The sequence below is a fragment of the Clinocottus analis genome, unplaced genomic scaffold, assembly GCF_023055335.1.
Source record: "Clinocottus analis isolate CAN_PGR_092001 unplaced genomic scaffold, fCliAna1.0.p SCAF_8, whole genome shotgun sequence".
NCBI lineage: Eukaryota > Metazoa > Chordata > Actinopteri > Perciformes > Cottidae > Clinocottus > Clinocottus analis.
The window spans coordinates 10,279,134-10,291,670 of record NW_027176240.1 but is presented as its reverse complement, the minus strand read 5'-3'; the positions used below and the strand labels follow the sequence as shown (position 1 = coordinate 10,291,670).

The 12,537-nt window shown below is 38.0% G+C and overlaps 2 protein-coding genes across 3 annotated transcripts; one reads left to right on the top strand and one right to left on the bottom strand.

The window, feature by feature from the left end:
* The first annotated feature begins 863 nt into the window (after positions 1-863).
* On the top strand, positions 864-7,217 carry eif4e1c (eukaryotic translation initiation factor 4E family member 1c). Of its 2 annotated transcripts, none has more exons than XM_068568127.1 (7): positions 864-941; positions 1,938-2,026; positions 5,328-5,423; positions 5,947-6,010; positions 6,221-6,334; positions 6,458-6,597; positions 6,723-7,217. In XM_068568127.1, exons 1-7 carry the CDS (start codon positions 924-926, stop codon positions 6,835-6,837), a joined length of 636 nt encoding a protein of 211 aa, XP_068424228.1. In that variant the 5' UTR covers positions 864-923; the 3' UTR covers positions 6,838-7,217. The 2 variants fall into 2 exon arrangements, with proteins under 2 accessions (XP_068424228.1, XP_068424226.1); XM_068568125.1 differs by having other exon boundaries at positions 877-941; positions 1,935-2,026.
* Positions 7,218-7,812: 595 nt separating this feature from the next.
* si:dkey-228d14.5 (uncharacterized protein LOC796266 homolog) lies at positions 7,813-12,032 on the bottom strand. The gene is made up of 7 exons (XM_068568124.1): positions 11,769-12,032; positions 10,799-10,846; positions 10,659-10,721; positions 10,503-10,570; positions 10,291-10,421; positions 9,560-9,737; positions 7,813-8,980 (listed from the first exon to the last, which is right to left on the bottom strand). The coding sequence occupies exons 1-7, from the start codon at positions 11,831-11,833 to the stop codon at positions 8,787-8,789; spliced, it is 747 nt and encodes a 248-aa protein (XP_068424225.1). The 5' UTR covers positions 11,834-12,032; the 3' UTR covers positions 7,813-8,786.
* Between the last annotated feature and the right edge of the window lie 505 nt (positions 12,033-12,537).

Genomic DNA, 12,537 nt, shown 5'->3' with positions numbered 1-12,537 from the left:
AATGTAACTGACAACTTTGGATTTTATAATTACATTAAAAAAGGGAGTTGAGTATCTATGTCTCACTGTGAAATGTATGTACAATATAGTTTCCTGTTTGTGATGGCTCAAAATAATTATTCATAACTGTCTGAAACGTCAATTGGTGGCTCATTATATATAAAAATATACTGAATAATGAGGTAGTAACACAGTGGTTGTCTTTACACACAGTTATGGGTAGTGTAGGCATTGAATACTGAAATTGGATTTAGCTACACTTGGAGCAATAATATTCAAGTGATTACACCGTGGACCGAATCTAAAGAATTTTAAAAGAGTTATCACTTTACTCTTCATGATGAGGAACAAAACAGCCATAGTGAGAACTCAGGGAAATTAGGGATCACACATGTATCCTAATCACATGACCTCTCATACCAGCCTTGATTTTAGATTACGCCAGAATGGGCTGTAGGCACTGTGACGAGTATACACAAATACACTATGTTTCTTTTTTTAGGAACTTGTGCATTGGTTGTGTCATTGGAAACCAAATCAAGCACCAATCACCATCAGTAATAATGCAGTGAGGGTATCCATATACAGATAGTCATTTGGGCTCCTTGTCTGCATCTTTGGCCTTACATATATAAATAGGTATGTACCGATGGTGGAAAGAGCAAAGGAAAACACTGTCAGACCAGAAAATTGAATCCCATGTTAGAAATTATTGTGTTCAACCCTGTGACTCTGGGCCTACTTTCAAATATACATTCTATATTCAGATTACATCCAGCTATATTACAAAAATACAGTATACATTAGCTTGATGTGTGTCATTTTATTTGAACTAGATTGGACTTCGGCGGCTTCCGTTGTCGAGTGAGTGGCAGGAGTGTGACGCAGAAGCGCTGGACGAGCAGAACATTTCTACAGTCAAGATGGCGACATCCGAGCCGGTAAGAGAGACAAGAGATAGATGATTAAAAAAAATGCCGACTAATGTACATGGAAGAAACTGCTGCATCTGCACCACATCCAACGCATTTTTAAAATGTAGAATCTGCTTCCTTTAAACGGGCCGACCATTTGTGGTTGTGTTTCTGCTCACAGATGTGTCCGTTGTCGTGGATCTCAGTTAGCAGCTAGCATGTCATGTGAAAGGCAGTGCCTGACTTTGTTATCAGGGAGGGACTGCCTGCACGGCGTTCATTCAAACTACAATCTATGATTTGTTTTAATCTTCTTCGATATTGGAGTCAGTGTCTCAGTTATTACGTTCAACCATCGGCACCTTTAAATACACGTACCGTGATATTATTGATTATATGTTTGATGATCTTGACACGTGTGTATCTAGCTTTCTAGCTTGTAGCTAGCTTAGCCCGTCTGCTAAAACTAATGCTAGCGACGTTAACTTCCCTAAGTGATATTAACTGACTGTGTGTGAATGTTTTTGAATATATTTAACAATGTGGTTGTGAGACAGAAATGTGGTCGCTAAGGAACAAGCTGTAACTGTAAAGTGGATGTTGTGGCCTACCAGAAGGAGGATTTATCGAAAAGTGTATGCACTAAAATAGTATTAAATTACTTTTTTTTCAATTAACACCTCAATAATGAAGGTTCTTGCAAATTAAAGTTATTAGATCAGCTGGACCCGGTATACAGGTTGAAAAAATGGTAATTTATTTGTGATAGTTACGTGTCGATCAGGAGAAGACATGATTTTAGCTTCATTGTAGCAGTAACCACATTCAGCCTCATATAACAAGACTAGTAAAACATTTAAATTAAAAAAAACATAACTCATCTCAGCTTTCTATATAACCTGTACAAACTCTGCACTTTTATGTTGGCGGCAGTCAGTAAACATACAGGGTTGAGGTATTTTGAATTAATATATTTCTTGGATTGTGATACAATATATGCTGTTTGTGTTTATCTCCCAGCAGAAAGCACCAGAACCAGAAGAAACACCACCAACTGAGAGCGAAGTCGTTGCAAATCCTGAGGAGTATATCAAGCACCCCTTGCAAAACAGGTGGGAATAAACCAGCTGCTGGGTTTGATGAGATGTTGCAAACTCAAGGTGCATGTGCTGACATGGACAGCAATACTCCAATGTTAGTGGACGGTCAGACAACCTTAATAGTGATTCAGAATTAGTATGTGTAGTATATGTTACAGCATTTGTAACAAATGCTGTAACATATCTGCTTGATAACATGTGTTTTGATAAAAAGTAATGGGATTGAAGTTAATTTCTAGATAGAATCTAATAATGTAACACATGGAGGAGTAGTAAAACTGAATAGGCACTACTGTTTACCCGTTTAGAATAAGGTTAATAGTCATGTTAGTTGTTAAATTAATGTTAATTATACATTTAAGAGGATAGGAGAGGTTGCATACCACATGTAACACTGAAGAGCACATTAAGTCATCTTGTTTTGGGGAAAGGGTATTTACTCATTTTTGAATGTTAGCTACTGCTATCGAATTGCAAACGAATGGACAGAAACTAGTCAAATTGCCTTGATAATGACTCTTGAGGATGTGTGTTGAATGCCTTGTTTTGTATTTATAATGTTCTATTTTTAGTAACGTGATTCAGAGCACCAAACTAAGCCTAATTAAAATGAATTGTGTAACATATAGTGGATATTTGTGTTATGTTGAAGATGCCATGGAAAAGAACATCATGATAGTAAATCATTTACAGTTAAGGCAGTGGATGAAGAATTCTGCTTCCTACCCTGCATGTTAGTGGGGCAATTGTTGTTCACTATTGTCCTTTTAGAAATGTTATCATAGTTCTGTGGTGGTTGTGGTGACGACCTATTCAGTCACATTGTACAGTTGGTTTAGGAAACGCTGAATAGTTCACTTAGTAAGTCACTTCTAGGCCATTCTGCTTGTTTGGCCCCGCTTCAGAGGTGAAGGTTGTCTCCATCTGCCGCTTTAGCCATCCCTGTTTTAGTTGCACAGATTGTATTTAAACATTTTGTGGTTACTTAACTGTATCATGATGCTTTCACTGTCACACCCTTAATCGTGGATGTCTCAGTAAGAGGGCTAGATGTTGTTGCTTCTGTCTTCTTTGCTTCGCTATGAGGAAGCCCAGGCTCAATGAATTAATGAGACTTTTGTAAGACTGGTGTGTTGTGAAATATTACTTTAAAATATATGCTCAGTTTGAAGGTAAACCTTGAACAGTTCTGCGTTTTTCAGAGAGTGTTGCTGTTCTGTGGCCAACCCCCATTGGCGGTCGAGAAATGATAGAAATACCTGTCAGTATAACGCAATACATTTCAACAGCACCACAAACTACAGCCTCCGACTGATGATAAAGTTGAGTCAACATCTCTAATTACATCTTCAACAAAAACTGAACATTATAACCAGAAGGTAGGATTTGTTGTATTAGAATGCCGTAGTTTTTGGCTAGGTGTACCTAATAAACTGCATGTTGAGTCTCGTCTTGTTGCTGTTTTCCTTCTGTCAGAGCAAGAATAAAATGGAGCCTTACTTAATAAAAGAGAAACAACTCAGTGAACTCAAACCAGCAATGCTGTTTTAGTCAGTCTTGTGTAAAATAATCATCAACTCTGAGAGACTTGAATCTTATTTGTCGATGCAACAGAATTATTTCATATCTGCTTTTATTTTTGTTGAGAAGTTTAATCTCCAGATTTAAACAGGCTGTACTTCTCTATCAATTAGCTGTAACATAAGTAGACAGTGATTGCTTTCAAGTCATGCAACATTTCATATGCTACTAAAAAGAAGGGAAACCAGGAGTTGCAGAAAGGGCAGATAAATACATTCATAAAACCTGCAGTATGCTGTGGAAAATGTTTTACATTGATGTAAATTATATTAATGAATGGGCTAACCCCTAATATCCTTAATGCTTATGCTCCCATGATTTTATTTCAAGACATGGCTGTTCTTTTCTTTAGAGATGGAGGATGGAAACATGGCTGTGTTTAGAGAATAGCCAACATCCTCTGGTATTTTAAAGAATGACCTTCAGTTACTCCATGAAATGTGAAGACTGACACCAAATTTTAGAAGCAATTACTGCTGTCAATATTTTGTTGAAAGTTGAAAGAAAATCCAATAACAATGTCAGCCAATTGTATTTTTTATAGTATCATCAACAAACTTTCTTGATGCTAATCCCTTATATTTTTGCGTGTATGTTCGAGAAACTCATTGAGCTGTACATTTTACAGTTGAAAAATCAACTTATCTAATTTCTACTGGACTAAACTATGTATTGATGACACTGTTTTGTGTCAATTTCTAAATTACCTGAATTTGAATTAGGCGTTTCTTTACTGCTTTTCTCATTTAGTAATTGGCTTACATATACACAAATACAATACCGTATATAAGCAATGCATTTTTTGTTCTAGCGTATGGACAAGGACGTGAGAGATTCTACGCCCGATGAACTACGTCACCCAGAGACAGTTTATGTTTACATACAGTTACCGCAGTTCCATTTTGGCTGTGGTGAAAAGAGCTGAATACAAACTTTTAAATAAAAAAATAACAGTAAATATTTGAAAATATAACAACCTTTTTTGCCCAATATTCCTAATTGCTAAGATCCAGGTAGCTCAGCAACACAGTTCACTTGCACCTCAAAACCGCAGCGCTTTAAATAGGCTACTAACTTTAAATAAATAACATTGCATTTACATCATACGTTTCCTTTGCATTTGTGACCATTGGTAGAAGCATATGGAGTATCCGCCCAAAAAATACTGAATTTTATGTCATCCTGCACGCCCCTAATCACTTCACCTGCATTTTGCAAAAACAATCTGCCACCCATGTTTGTTTACGTGCCACGACTAGGCGGGTAAACAAACTGTCCTCGGCGAGGTTCACCAAAGGAGTCACACCTGTGTGTTGTCTCGCCTCCATTTCTACTAATAATACGCCTGTGATGTGTAACAATGAGTGTCACTGACATTGCTACATGCACCAAGCTGTGGTTTGCCGTCAAGTGTAGTATCCATGATCATGATACATGGGTGGGGTGGCTGGTTTCTATTTGTGGTGAGGTTATGGATGGGGACACTGGGTTCGGCTAATGTCCTCTCGTTGCACTCAGCCCTCCCCTGCTCACCCTATGCCTCCTGGGAATGGATAAAAGAATAACCCGTCACAAACAAAGGCTGCATTTGATGTGATGATAATGATGGCCGGCCTTTTCGTGTTCTTCTGCATGAAGAAATATCGTCATTTTTCTGCCACTGTAAAAATATTGTCATTTTTCCACAGTCCTGTAAATACTGAGTGTTTTGGTTCTGGTGTTTTTCTCTCAGATGGGCCCTGTGGTATTTTAAAAACGACAAGAGCAAAAGCTGGACAGAGAACCTGCGTCTCATTTCCAAGTTTGACACTGTGGAAGACTTTTGGGCGTAAGTTTTCTCTACTTATCCTATAATGTGATTATGATGTATAGGGGTATAAGTGAATAATCTCCGAAGAATGATATTTTTGAAAAATTGATGTCTTCCTTCAGTGATGAGTGTGGAGACGTGAAGGGATTTCTTGAATTCTGATAATCAAAATTGTCATTCAATTATTTCTAACACGGAGGAAGTCAGCTTGAGTGTGCATCAACTCTTTGTTTATGATTTCATTTTCCTCTGTTTGCACCTCAATGCATGTTTTTAAAAATATTGGCTAAAAACAAAAATGTAAGTTTCCTAGGTGTTAATATGCCTCACCCACGTTAGTAGAACAACTTTTACAGGAAAACAACTGACACTTCGTCATATAAGAGCATTTACAGGTTGAGGTGCTTGTGTAGGAGCTCAATATGTATCCCTTGAGTGGTAAATTAATTATTCACTGTTCCATCAATCTGAATGATGTACTTGTACTGTCACTTATTCAACATTTTGGAATACCTTAAACACTATTCTATGTTTCTTACAGATTATACAACCACATACAGCAACCAAGCAAACTTGGCTTTGGCTGTGATTATTGTTTATTTAAGGTAAGGCCTCTTTCAAAATAATTCAATGTTCTTTTATTAAGAAAATACAGTTTCCCTTTTTAACCTTTTGAATGTTTGTAGAATGTGAACATTTGACTTGTTTTGAGCAGAGATAAACTCATGACTTAAAAGTCATAAGCAAATTTACAAAAGTGCTAAAATACCAAGAAACCAATTGTCAAGCATTGAACATTTCACTTTGTGTGTCAGGATGGGATCAAGCCGATGTGGGAGGACGACAGGAACAAGCTCGGGGGTCGATGGCTAATGACTCTCAATAAGCAGCAGAGACATAATGACCTTGACCGCTACTGGATGGAGACGGTAAGACGACTCTTTTCATGAAGCGAATAACAGATGAACCTCTACCTTCTGAACAGTTGAGATTTATGGGGAAAAAAACACAGTATGGTTCATATAGCGTGTCATGTTTTGTGTGTCTTGCAGCTCTTGTGTTTAGTCGGTGAGTCGTTTGACGTGGCAAGTGAAGATGTGTGTGGCGCTGTGGTCAACGTCAGACCAAAAGGTGACAAAATAGCCATCTGGACTAGCAACTGCGGCAACAGGGATGCCATCATGACGATAGGGTGAGTCATCTCGTCTATCGGAAATAATGCAAGGACAAGTGATGGAAAGTACGGTAGCTGATCACTAGATGGAGACACTTGGTTGGCATTAGTCTTCACACAGCACTCATCTTGTCTTTTCACAGGCAAAATTATAAAGAGCGCCTCAGCATTCCCAACAAAGCCATGCTCGGCTACCAGTCACATGACGACACATCCAGCAAGAGCGGATCTACCACCAAGAACATGTACTCTGTTTGAAAAACTCCTTCACATCCATTTCAACTTGCTGTAGATTTAAACAATTACCAAATCGCATCGTCACAATAATAATTTTTCAGTTGTCAACTACGGTAGTGTCTTTTCCTTTTTATTGAAAAGAGATTCGTTCAAATATCTTGGATCTTCACCCAATGCGAGAAACCAGCGGGGTGATGGTCATGAATAGGAAAGAGGTCATAAAGGAGTATTTGGCTCAACATGTCACACATGAGCTTGAGAACACAAATTATTTCCTTTTTAGAGTTGAAGAGTTCTGTGATTAATACCAGTGACCTCCCCTAGCTTAGCTAAGAAAAAGCTTTTTTTTTCACGACTAAATAGCTTGGAATTGCAAAAAAACTAAACTTTCTTTGAATATACAGCCTTGTGGTTTTCTCATGCTGAATTTATCACTCCTTACAAAACAGTTTCTCACCTCACAGGTAAAGATGGCAACAAGTAGGGAACTTATCTTCACAGAACAAATTTTAAGAGCAATTTTAACTTGATTTCTCCACAAGTGTTAAGCATGAGTTGGGCTTTCCACATACCAGCTTTAAGAATCTACAGTATCTTAAAGGTTTGTAAAAGCTGTGGTCACACTCCAAAGTACATATGGTATGGATTTAAGGCCACTTGTTGTTCCAGCCATGCTGGAATTGTGGAATATTGCTTGTAGTTTTTGAACTTTTTTCTTCCCCTTACATTTATTTATAATGTATGCATTGCAGATAAATTACTTAGTTGAAAGATAACCATGAAACTTTTTTTTCTTTTTTTGTTATTACGGTCAATAATGTGGACTTCTGCATATATATGACATTTTTTACAGTGTATCATAAAGTAAAAATGCTGAAATAATTAGGTGTGCTTTTCACTGTTCTCTTCCTAACAAAAACTGTAGATAATGTCGCACTCCTCTCTTGGTTGATGCAAAGGAAAGATGATATTCATTGTGAAATGATTTTGCTCATAATGTAACTTTATTATCTGTAATTCCAGGATGTATATTGCCTTCTTTCAAGTAAAGGTTAAGTGCTTTGCATTAAAACCAGATCAATGTTGTCTAATTTTTTTGGGATGTTTATGGTTTCGAAGTATCACACTGAATTGTCAAAGAATCTGACTTGAGCTCACTCGTTGGATCCAGCAACATTCTAATTTTGAGACAACATATATTGTATTAATTCATTTGAGCAACAAAGTACATTTTCATTGCCTCTGAAAGGAATTCACCTTGAAAGTAACAGAGAGCCTCACCCTACCCGTCTTCTGACGCACATAAAATACCTGAAGATATGTAATGCAAAAGACAGAACTGTGCTGTACACAACCAACTGAACCGGATTCCTCTGAATCATTCACCTGCTGAGTTAACGTCCTTGTTTTCAGTACGTCTGTCGGTGAATTCCTTATTTTGTCCCACTGTCACCCAGTCATCCTGCCAAACCGGGTCATTTGGCATAAGAAATTACCATCTGAATGTACATTGCAACGGAATAACGTCTCGGTGTTTACAGTGTTCATGATTTTATTAAAGTGCCAAAGCTATACGCAAATGCTCATAGAACCTTAATTTTGATTATATTAACATTCAATTAATTGTAATAAAAAAAAACAAATGGAGTAAGACACATCGGGTTCATTGTTCTGTTGGGTGAGCATTAACGTGGCTTTCACGCAAGCATAATACAACTGATATGTTTGGTTATTCGCTGTACAAGATTGTTTTAATAAATAAGGAATAACTACAGTTTAGGATAAGGAATGCTCAGTAAAGAAAATAATCAAATTCTTGATCCATAAATGGCTTTAAATCCATTCTATCAGAATGATGGAAAGAATTATTGCTCCTCCAGCCACGGTCCAGTTACGGATGTCTTTCCAGATGTCTCACTCAGTCCATCGCCACAGCTCGTGTGCTTCACCTGAACCCTGGCAGCTTCATATCAGGACATTGTCAACATCAAAGGCTTTTCTTCCTCTCGTCTGCTCAACAGATTTGAGATCATGTAGGACGAGAAGAACCAAAACTCCACGACGAAGCTGAGCTCAAACAGCTCCAGGTTGAAGCTGAGCATCCACTCAAATATTGCCGACAGGTGAATGTAGTAGTACTCTTCCTGGGCAAACAAAACACTATCTGAAGGGTTTCAGGTCAAGGATGTATGAAACAGTTGTGACTAAAAACTATCATTGTAAATTGCATTTCAACCCGGTGGAGATCTGTTCAGGAGCATTGAGGAACAACCTAAACACGACATACAAAGTACAAGAGGCATGTGCCCTCTTTTCGTCCTGTAATACAATATGATATTGCACACCTGGGCTAGTTTTTTTTTTTTATATATATATAGAGAATGCATTACATTTGATCCACTTCAAACTAGGAGCCACATTTCAAGGTACATCTCCAACTAATGACAATCTGGTACAAAGTTTAGCTGTAGACAAGTTGAAGGATTAAAATCTCATTGAGTCTAATCTACATCTGTGATGGCGAGTTGTGGCCGGTCCCACTTTGTACACAAAAGCAGCAGCCTGGATCCAAACATGGCACAAAGGAAATGTGCTAGTCATGCTGTAGAACAGCCGGAGAGTGTAACTGAAGTCTGTTGCGGAAATGTCATAACTCGCTGCACACCTTTCATATAACTTCCTTTAACAAGAACATTTGTGTTAAGTACCTAACGCACAAAATATTTAATTCATGAAAGGATACAGCAGATGGTGACGATGGTTTGAATCACAGTGGAGGTGATGCGGAACGGGTAGAGTATCTTTTCATATCCGGTCAGCACACACTTCCCGGTCAGCGAAGTGAGCAGGACGGTGTAGAAGCAGATGCACATGAAGCTCAGGGCAGCGCCGAGGTAGTGAAGCAGCGCAAGATAACCGGGCTGTGGTGGGTAGACAGAAGGTCAACGTCTAATTGAAACAACCCCAAACAACTATGTCACCTGATAAATTGTTATTTTTAATTGCAGAGGCATAGGGTCAGCAGTTTGGGTGGTGAATTGTGCTATAAAAATAAAATATTTCACAATAGCTTTTTTTTTTTACTGGTAACTGGTTCCTATTCCCTCCTGTTTATTAGTCTGGCATCAACAATTAAATGTTGATATTGGTATTTACAACACTTTTGATATTAGTCAAATAAAAATGGCCCAATTTGCTAGGAACCAAGCCATATCATGTTTAAAAACAGTAGAAGAGGTGTAGAAACCTGTAAAAATGGTGCTTCTACTCCAACTAATAACTACAGGTGACATAAAACAATTATTACACACACCCTTGTTTGCCTTTCCAGCACAGGAGCAAACTGAAGCTATTCAGCTTTACTGTTCATATTCATATTTATTTCTCCCTCAGGTTATATGGGCTTGCTGATAGCAATTCAAAGCTGCTCATTTAACGTATTCAAACAGACACAGCAGGATGTGCAATACTTACATTACAGTTTCCCGCTGCGAATGCCCCCAAGGCTGCCACCACACCAAAGACAAGCGCAAACTTGCTTAGCATGGAGTGGCATGCATGTCTCTCCATAATATGAGCATGGTGGAATAAGCAGAACAGCAGAACTAAAGAGGAGACCACAGTGGTTAAAACAGATATCGCTCACATAATACATAAAGTGTTAGATGTTGATCAGGTCAACTCACACAGAAAGGATCCAGCGTTGATTGTGGCTGTAAAAAGGGAATTTTCTGGTGGGCTTATTCCACTTGAGCTAGAAATATTAAGTGGAATTAATTACACCTCCCTATTTGATTATATTGGAAAGGATAATCAAAATGTGAACTGAAGTTCATTCTCACCTTATAGTGGGTACGAGGCAACATCCAGTGGTCTGATTCACTTTACAGTAGTTGTCATTACTCCTAAAAAACAAATAAAGGAGGTTCTGGAGATTCTATCCCATCCAAATAATGATGATATCAATAATAAGACAACTCACCAGTCACTGAGAGAGCACACATGTTTGTTAGCAAAGGCCAGGCCATATCTGAAAATATGAAACAAAATAGTGAAAAACATTATTATTTGGGCTCTGGATGTGTGAGAATTAAGATTCAAACTACGGTATGGTAGTTTTTGTAATATTGATGTGTTGTAATTTAACATAAACAAAACATAATCTTGTACTTTTTCTGAATATATTAATTTAAGAGGATTTCAGAGAAGTTAAATATATATTTTCACAGCAGAATGAGGGGGAAAGCCCCCCAGCAGGGGTATTTACTAATAGCTAACAGAGCTTAATAATTAGAAACATGAATAACAGGTAAGTTCATGAGTAAGCATAGATAGGTTCAAGAAGCAGTTTGTCAGTTTGTATGTGTGAACATCTTGAAAATCTGGTGTGCTTGTCTTTCAACGGACAAACAAGCCGGACCACATATTTTCAGCCCGTTTCACTGTGAAGTGTAGGCAGCAGATAAGCTCTATGCTCTGACTCTACACTTTTACGAATAGGCTTTTCAAAAACAGCAAAGACCTGCATGAAGTTAAAATAGTAAAATCATTTCCTATTCAAGGCCATGTGTTATCACGACTGGAATCTCAATGTCCAATGAGCCAGGAATATACAGTTCAAATATGTCAAATCTTGATAATCATAAAGTAGTTCAATAATCCTACGCAGGAGTTACATTGTCATGAAACCTCACACTTACAGCTTCACAGTCCGCTTTCAACTACAAGCTTTGAGATGTGAATACTCTAGTTTTCACATCAGTTCATCATTACAACGATGAACTGATTCATTTACTGAGAAGGTTCACAAGGTTGAAGGCTAAACTTTGCAAATGCGTGGCAGCACACGAACAATGGAAGAATAAAAGAGCAGCTCTTGTAAAAACACGTTTCAATAGTTTGCTCACAGTTTAAAGACAAATCGAGAAAGATGGAATTTATGGTAAACTTACACAGTCCATGTTCCAGTGAAGGACACCAGGGAGAGGGAGATGGGGAAAATAATCCATAGTACCATGTCTTGGTGGCGAAGAAGGCAAGTAACAAGTTACAACAGGAATTCCTTAAATCCAGCTGTCTTCCAAACAATCAGTGGTCGACCTCTTGAAGGGCTGCTCACGGAGTCAGACTCATACCTACTGCAACCTAAAATAAAGACCAAACCCTGTCTTTCAGGTTCTTCAAGCACACACACACACACACACACACACACACACACACACACACACACACTATTGCAGTTTACAAGAATCTTCCACCCTTCAGTCTAGTCTTGCTTTTATGGGAGAGTCTCTCTTCTCTGCCACTCCTTTGGAGCAACACCTTGCCTTGTCAGAACGAATGTTGGCACACATGGGGTGGGCCTTCTTGAATGTGTCACATTGTTTGTTCTAGTCCAAACAATTACTTCATCTAAACTCTGCCACTAGGACACATTACTAGATAACTCAGCTGTGTCAGGAAAGTCTTGAATGTTTACAAGAAGTGCTTTGTTGTTTTTGTCCTCCAGTGCTTGAAAGTATGTGCATTTACCTATAAGTACAGTTTTTAAGTTCATATATAGTTAATATATTTGATTATTTCTATTTTATGGTATTTGTATTATTATTTTTTTTAATTTGTACTTCATTACATTTGTTCAACTGTTATAATTACTGCTTGAGTTCCAGCTTAAAGTTACAGTTTTTGATTAGTCATTTGCACAACGCATCCTGTTGTCAG

Coding starts and splice junctions, on each gene's coding strand:
- si:dkey-228d14.5 (XM_068568124.1), bottom strand. CDS start 11,833: ATGGTACTATGGATTATTTTCCCCATCTCCCTCTCCCTGGTGTCCTTC. Junction 10,847..11,768: donor TTCACTGGAACATGGACTGT/GTAAGTTTACCA, acceptor TCATATTTTCAG/ATATGGCCTGGCCTTTGCTA. Junction 8,981..9,559: donor AACCATCGTCACCATCTGCT/GTATCCTTTCAT, acceptor GAAACCCTTCAG/ATAGTGTTTTGTTTGCCCAG.
- eif4e1c (XM_068568125.1), top strand. Junction 6,335..6,457: donor ACCGCTACTGGATGGAGACG/GTAAGACGACTC, acceptor TGTGTCTTGCAG/CTCTTGTGTTTAGTCGGTGA. Junction 6,598..6,722: donor GATGCCATCATGACGATAGG/GTGAGTCATCTC, acceptor GTCTTTTCACAG/GCAAAATTATAAAGAGCGCC.